This window comes from Zeus faber (genome assembly GCF_960531495.2).
Source record: "Zeus faber genome assembly, chromosome: 10".
NCBI lineage: Eukaryota > Metazoa > Chordata > Actinopteri > Zeiformes > Zeidae > Zeus > Zeus faber.
Window position 1 is genome coordinate 4,411,387 of NC_137199.1, and position 7,455 is coordinate 4,418,841.

General features: G+C 40.1%; 1 protein-coding gene across 1 annotated transcript; it reads right to left on the minus strand.

Annotated features, from left to right (window-relative positions):
• Positions 1-1,238: 1,238 nt before the first annotated feature.
• On the minus strand, positions 1,239-5,931 carry igbp1 (immunoglobulin (CD79A) binding protein 1; the record flags this gene model as incomplete). Its single annotated transcript, XM_080008583.1, has 3 exons — positions 1,239-2,131; positions 3,626-3,973; positions 5,455-5,931. The coding sequence occupies 3 exons, from the start codon at positions 5,929-5,931 to the stop codon at positions 1,859-1,861; spliced, it is 1,098 nt and encodes a 365-aa protein (XP_079864709.1). The 3' UTR covers positions 1,239-1,858.
• Between the last annotated feature and the right edge of the window lie 1,524 nt (positions 5,932-7,455).

Sequence of the window (7,455 nt, forward strand, 5' to 3'; positions counted from 1 at the left end):
GCTGAACACTCGAGTCCAAGTGTACCTACTTGGATCTCGCAAGCCTGAACGCGCAGGACGGAGGATGTTTTCAGAATAGGCACAGACACTTCAGATGACCCCAATGTACTTTAATCACCACCCAGGAAGAGCGTACTACAATGTTGTTCTTTGATTGACAACATTCACACAGGTCATCCACTATTCATTACTCTAGCAAGATGCAATTTAAGTGCAATATTCAAAATTGCATTTTTGGCTACACTAGCCTAGCACGAAAGTGGCATTGTTCGTGGTTTGTCTGACATTGTTCAGTTGCCGTTGCACCGTTCAGTAATGATGTGTTCAGTTTTCTTGTTGGAACTAAAGTACAATTACTTCATGGGAGAATGAAAGGTTTACAGCCACACTTTCTTCATTACCGCTATGGGCAAACACCAGGGTTCTGACTAGTTACCAACTATGGTTAAATATACAGTTTATTTGAATATATTTATAGCCAAGAAGATCTGTGTCATCATCCATTCACTTAATCTGAGTTTCGTACAGGCCTAAGTAAACTTCGATATAAACCCTTCCTGTCGTCACAAATGAGGTTGCCTTGTATAAATGGAGAATTCTACTTGCTCATGACTGATATTGATAAATATAATGACAGGGTAGGCGTACAGGCTGTGGGTTTCCATGTAAAAAAAAACAAAAAAATCATAATAAAATCAAGAAAAAAAGAGAACAGGAATAATTTGTATTTAATAACAACCTAAAAATTGTCTGGGCTATAATAAGGCATTTGTGGGTCATTTCTCAGAGTGAAATTGTTGTTACGTTTCAATATATCATTTTAAACTGAGGCATTCCAACTAACGCCATCCTTTGTTTTACATATTTTTTTAGTGGAGTTGATTTTTATTTTTATGTTATTTTAAACACAATGAAAGCATTTTTCTAGCTTGACAAGCTTCTAAGGCCAAATGTTCTCGCACCCGTTCTTACTTTCACATTCTGTTTTTGAATTGAGTAACAACTACCTCAGCGTTACAGGTCATGTCGACGAAAATGGGTCAGTTAGCTTGAACAATGGTGGAAAAAATGCCATTAAATACATTCTGGTGTATAGTTATCATTTGGTGTTTCTGTGCTCACAATCTAATTTCTAATCACCTTTTTTAGGTTCAAATTTGAGTAAATTCTAAAATTGTGATTGATCACATGAATAACATGCACTTAATTCTGATACATTTTTTGAGTAGCCCAACAGCTGTCATTTAAACAACTCTGTTTAATGGTAAACCTAAGTTTAAAAACCTTTGGCAAGGGAAGGCTGAAATAACCGACCGACTACGACTGTGAATAAAACACGCAAGAAAATGTAAATCAAAGAAGGCAAGAACTAGTCAAGGTTTCATGGCATGCCTGTCTGTTTGGGGGTGCAACCATTTCACACCAAAACTCACAACATTGAATGATAAAACATATTCACATCCTCAAATTGATCAGTAGGGATGAACCGATACAATTGTGTAGAGTAAAAATTATGAAATTCAATGTACTTCCTTTTGGATACTTACATGGCAAATAGTGAATTTTTCAGTCACAATAACTGCGAGATTATTGGTTTTGAAGACCGTGCATTTATTATATTCGGTCATTCATTCAGTGCTTTGCATAAAAAAAAAAATGATACATTAAACTGTCACAACTTCCAAAAGTTAAACATGAACCTGGAACTAATGCAATTATGTTACGTTTGTTTTCGCAAGTACACGAGTACAAGTATACCCAGCTCTGGTATCTGTGCATCCCTACTCATGAGAAAATGAATTCAAACAGAAAATATGATGCGTTACACCGCTGCTGCGTCTGCCTCTTTGGGCTGGTTTCAGCCCATGTTCTTGCGGTTCCCATAGCCTCTTCTGTGAGTGTCCTTCCAGTCGTCCCAACTTCTGGCTTTCTTTAACGCCTCCTCGTCGTCATTCTCGACCCGATTCTCTTTTTTTTCATCCTCAAGCTCCTGCTCGTCTACATCATCTTCGGCAGCAACCCTCCTCGGAATTCCCTGATCAGGAAGCACTCCTTGTCTCCTGTGTTGCTCATACCACTCGTCTACTGTCACAGTGGCGAGACTGGGGTAACCTGCCCCAAATACCTTAGCCTGTGGAGTAGTTGAAAATTTTAGAGTTTACATGGATGGACAAACAAGCAAACAAACAAACTTTAATTTCTTGTTAAACCTTGGCTGAACATTGTGCTCAATTGGTTGAAACTGAATACTAAATTCGATTTTGAAGTCAACAAATATGGTGAATTTAAATTGTTCTTTGCCAAGACTTTGATTCAGATATTTATGTGAAAATCGAGGAAAAAATACATTGGATTCATCATTCACCGTGAGACAGGTGCATAAGAACCGAACTGGAAGATTGCAAAATATGCAAAAAAGACAACTGCACACTGGCTCAATTTGAAATTAAAACTACCGTTGAGGGAAGCAACGTTTCAGTCAAAGAAAACTGATCGGTTTGGGAAGGAGCTCCACGGTGATTAGGGACTTAAGGACATATGTGAGTCACAGAGAAGATGCTCCAGAAATCTTGCCTAACCTTAACCTAACCTTGGTAACCTTATTTGTTTTTCCCCTATCGACCCTAACCTTGTTTGCTGTCCCCCTCTGAACCTGACCCAATACATCATTATGTTCAAGTGCCCTCTTGGCACACTGGACTGCATCCCGTGGGTTCCCTTTTATCCCTGCTCTCACAAGCAGTGCAGCAGGCATAATTGCAGGATCCCTAGACTCAAAGTTATCTCAAACCTGACCTTAGCACACTTGATCTCTCACTCTTGTCTGACTAATCACCAGCAGCTCTAAAATCCGAAGCATATAGGGCCACACTAAGATGGCACTCCTCAACATTTCCTAATTTACCTGCCTCTTAACTTGGATTTCTCCACCTCACTGGATGTAATCTCATAAACTGCCACAGGCCACCTTATATAGTATGTGGTATAATATATCATTTGCTGAATGTATTCTAACAGTCCAAACTGCAGGCACCAAGATTTTCACAAAAATATGTATGTACCACTCGTATGTACCACTCATCCCCTAACAAAAAAACAACAAAAAAAAAAAACAGACAAAAAAACCCCCCAAAACCTTACATTCACATTTTATATTGGGTTAGGGTTAGCCAATAGCCGGTGTGGATAGTGCGGTTGTCGTCAACACATATCATCATATTTGCTCTAATGGATGGCACATACTCCCCTCAATCCTCTCTTGGACAACAGCCCTCCACAATGTCCTTATTATCACTTCCTTCTCTACAGTAAAAGCTACAGGTGAAATTGTGCAGCCTGCCATTATTCCTACTTCCAAATTCCACCATGACATTTTGTATTCAATTAGTAAAAAAAAAACCGTAATGTCCTCAAAATATCATCTAACTATCCTTGTAATACTATCAGAGGCATGAAAGAAAACAAATGGCTTCCATTAAAGGTTATGCAACACATTGGCATATGCAACGTCTAAAACTACCAATACAATCTCCTCTCTCCCTCTAAGCTCCTTGTTTGGTGCCTAATCATACCTGTGTGGTTCAAGCGCCCAGAGAACCCTGGAATTCAACACAAACACCCTCACCTGTACAGCATCTTTGGTGAGAATGAAAGGTTTCATAGGGGGTCTTGCCGGTTGCTGATGCTGAGGCGCGAGCTCCGTCCGACTATTTTTCAGAACGTCCATTCTCTTCAGGATCTCCAACTCCTGGTCGATGCTGTCGATCTCCTCGAGAGCTACGGCGACCCACTTCTTCACACTGAGGACGTAGAAGTCACGGACGACCTCGTCGTCGGCCCGGCCGCCATCAAGAGCCGATTTGATTTTTGCTAACCTGTCCTCTGTCAGTTTTCGCTGTTTGTATAGCCCAATCTTGGCTTGTCTCTGCGCTGCCATGGCAACGAGGTCCGGGGGGCCGGCGGTGGTTGTAGGCTAAAGCAATAGATAGATAAGATACTTTATTCATCCCCAGAGGGAGATTGCAGTGTTACAGCAGCTCACATAAAATAAGAGGCAATAATAATAATCATATTATATATAGCTGCAGGCAGCAAAACAGGGGGCCCAGTATAGTCCTGTTAAGTACGTATTACTTTTCAGAGGTTCCGTTAAACATATAGTTTTCGATAAACACCAAGTACAAATGTCCCAAACTCAAAACAACCCAAAATATTAGCTGGTAACAGTGTTGGACCCGAAAGTTTATGAAAATAAACTTATGAGGTGGATGCATTATGCATATTATTTTGAATTGACTGAGAATTTCATACATCTAACCCTCACCTGTTCTGGGAAAGGAGAGGGACGCACATTTCGGCAGGTAATAAAATACACACTGGTCTAATAATGCATCCACACTGCAACTTAATTTCTCTATGAACCAAATTGTTTTATCAGCATATATTTTTGTGCCATTTTGGCTCAACAGTGTGAATATCAATAACGACCTAAGCTGAAATACCTGGGGATGCATTACTTGGTAGCCCCAATAAATTCTGCCGAATGACGGATGCATTCAGCCGTCAACACTCAAGTAACACAACACAACAAGTAACTAAATTGTGTTATTAGCACATGCTTTATTTGATTGAGTTTGGCATTTTTCTGCATTTAAACACCGACGAGTTTGCCCTCATAAATATTGACAGATACAATTCGGAACAATTGTATCTTTATTTTTTTTTCTACTTTTTTAAATCCTCAAACTAATCACGTTTTAGGAATCAGTTTTAATTAGGTAGCTAGGTATGAATGAGGTTAGCTATTATATTCGGTTTAGTAACTGTTGTGCATAATCTCCAGGTCATTTCACTGCGTATGTATGAACGTATGTATATGTATGTGACAAATAAACCTCTTGATTCAAGTCGTGCCAATGTTCTTCAACCTCTGGGAAATTTGCAACAGTTTTTCCACTGATTTCTGCTCCACATGTACATCAACATTGATAAAACAAACAAAACCTCAGAAAAGTCCCGTGGCTACTGCGGTTGCCGTGTTTCAGACACTTTTAGCCCGAAGAATGCCAGGAAGAGTAATAAGAATAAAAATCCGAGCAATAACAAATACTAAAATTGTCAATATACAATAGCCCTATACATATATAAAATAATTGGCAATACACAAAAAATACAATTAACGTGAAATGAAAATAAAAAATAAAAAATAAAAAAACGAACTACTAATGCGACTTTCTTCTAGAGGATGTTTAGCTGGCTGGGACTATGGGATACAGTGGTTTGACACTGTGACCAAATGTACTCAAAATGTAGTGGAAGTCGCTTTGGACAAAAGCTAATTGACGTAATATAATGGACTATATTTTAACACCCAGCCAGGGGACGAGTTGGACAAAAGGTAAGTATATCTATTGATGTTTGCGTGATTTTGAAACGCGGGTGTGTATTCATTACCCTGGATCTAGAGGCTTCGTTTTCAGATTCCTCGTCGGCGGCCGCGGAATTGGCCGCGGCTCTGGGGAGCGTAAACTCGGACACGTTGTACTCCTTGCATCGTCTGAGGAAGTCGTGGTAATACTCCCTAGCCGCGTTGACCACTTCCAGGCGCTTGTCGCGGTTCGTGAGCTTCATCGTCAGGGCCCCCAACAGCGCGGGCAGCAGCAGGTACTTTAAATCCGAGGTGGAAATTTCCTCCAGGTCTTCGTTGCGGCTGAACAGGTCGAGTTGAGCGACCATCCTGGACACCTCTTCCAGCGACGTTATCCCGCGGCGGATCTTCACCTGCACGCCGTTGGACCCGATCGGTTCGCTCGTGGTGTCTACTTCTTCGAATGTTTTCCACCCGCGGTCTAATAAATCGGACAGTTTTAGATTCCCGTCACACGAATCGGCTGTTCCTGGGGTAGGGTCGGTGTTGTCGGAATCCGCCATTTTGCTGGCCTGACGTCTTCCGGAACAGCGCCACTTCCGGCTACACGCGTTGTCGTTGTTGTTTTTCTTTATTGAACGGCAATTTGCGAGTTACAATGTTTGTTATAGTTTACTGTTATTGCATTAATTAAAAAAAACACTATATAAAAAATGTCGTTCGTTGTTTTTCATTTTAAATAACAACCAAGATGCTTAAAAGTACAAGGAATAATAAATAGAAGGACAAAAAAAGCTAACAAACTAAAATAGGCTTGAGAAAAATTAGGAAAAAGTTAAGCGAGCAGAGTTGTTCGTCTGTGAATAAGCTGTATGTTGAACCTTTAAAGGTTTTTACTGCTTTTTTCGTTAAGAGATGTAGAAACGCTCCTTCGCGAATGGGGGGTGTGGGGTGGATTTCGGTTTTTTACAAGATTGGATTTAGATTTTTCTTCTTTCGGGTGATATTTTTAGCAGCTCCCGCTGAATGTAGTGTTGGCGATCCTCCTCGGCCAGATGCGTCAGACGCTGGATGCTTTTCCCCCCCCGCCCCGGTACACTAATCCCACGACACTCCATTACCCTGTCAACCACCAATAACGTCACAAAACGTCACAAACATGTGTAAATTTGCTTATTTGTATGCCCTATTCACAGGACTCACTCCCAATGTTCAAACCCCCGCATGAATTTGATACAATCCAGGGCTTTTTAATGACTTAGACACTGGTGGATATGGAGCTCAACCCTCACAATGTTTTACTGGATGTATTTTGATAGTAGGTTTGATAGTGTCGATACAGACGTTAATGCAGTACCACCAGGTTCACATCTGTATAGTGGATGCTCCGTGTGTTACAATGTTCTAGAATGACGACTGCCACATAAACGGTTCAAAACACAACATTGATTAGGTATCACAACATTGATTAGGTATTTGGAAGACAATGTGATGTGTTTACGCCTTCGACGATGGCACAATAGCAGCGTAATATGCATTTACATCGTATACGTATACAACACTTTCATTTATTAGTCGTTTCAAAGGAAAGTCGTATCTCCAAAACTATTAGCACTAAGTTTCCAATCGGCTTTAATGACAGTAGACGGGCTAAAGCAGATTTAGTTCTTTATTTTAAAATCGAATCTACTGCACTTTACACATTTGTAGAAAGATGTGCAAATACAAAAGATATACAAATTATTAATATATAAGTACATACATATTATTAACAATAATCAAAAACAATTGCAGGATAGATCGTATGATCTAAAACGAGATTAGATAAACAAATAAATAACAAGTATGTAACAATGTACGCTGCGCGAAGTCTAATGCTGCATTCCAATGGACCTCGGTAATTCCGAATCCGCAGACCCACCTCCGAGATAAAGTATTCTATTGGATTTGTTCGGCAAAAGGGGAAGACTTTAGTTGTTTTGGTTTGACAGTTTGCGCAGTATACAACACGTACGTTAATATAACATTAAAAAAAACTACAAACAAGTTGAAATTGTATTTAGATCAAACACGGTCGGAACGGTCGG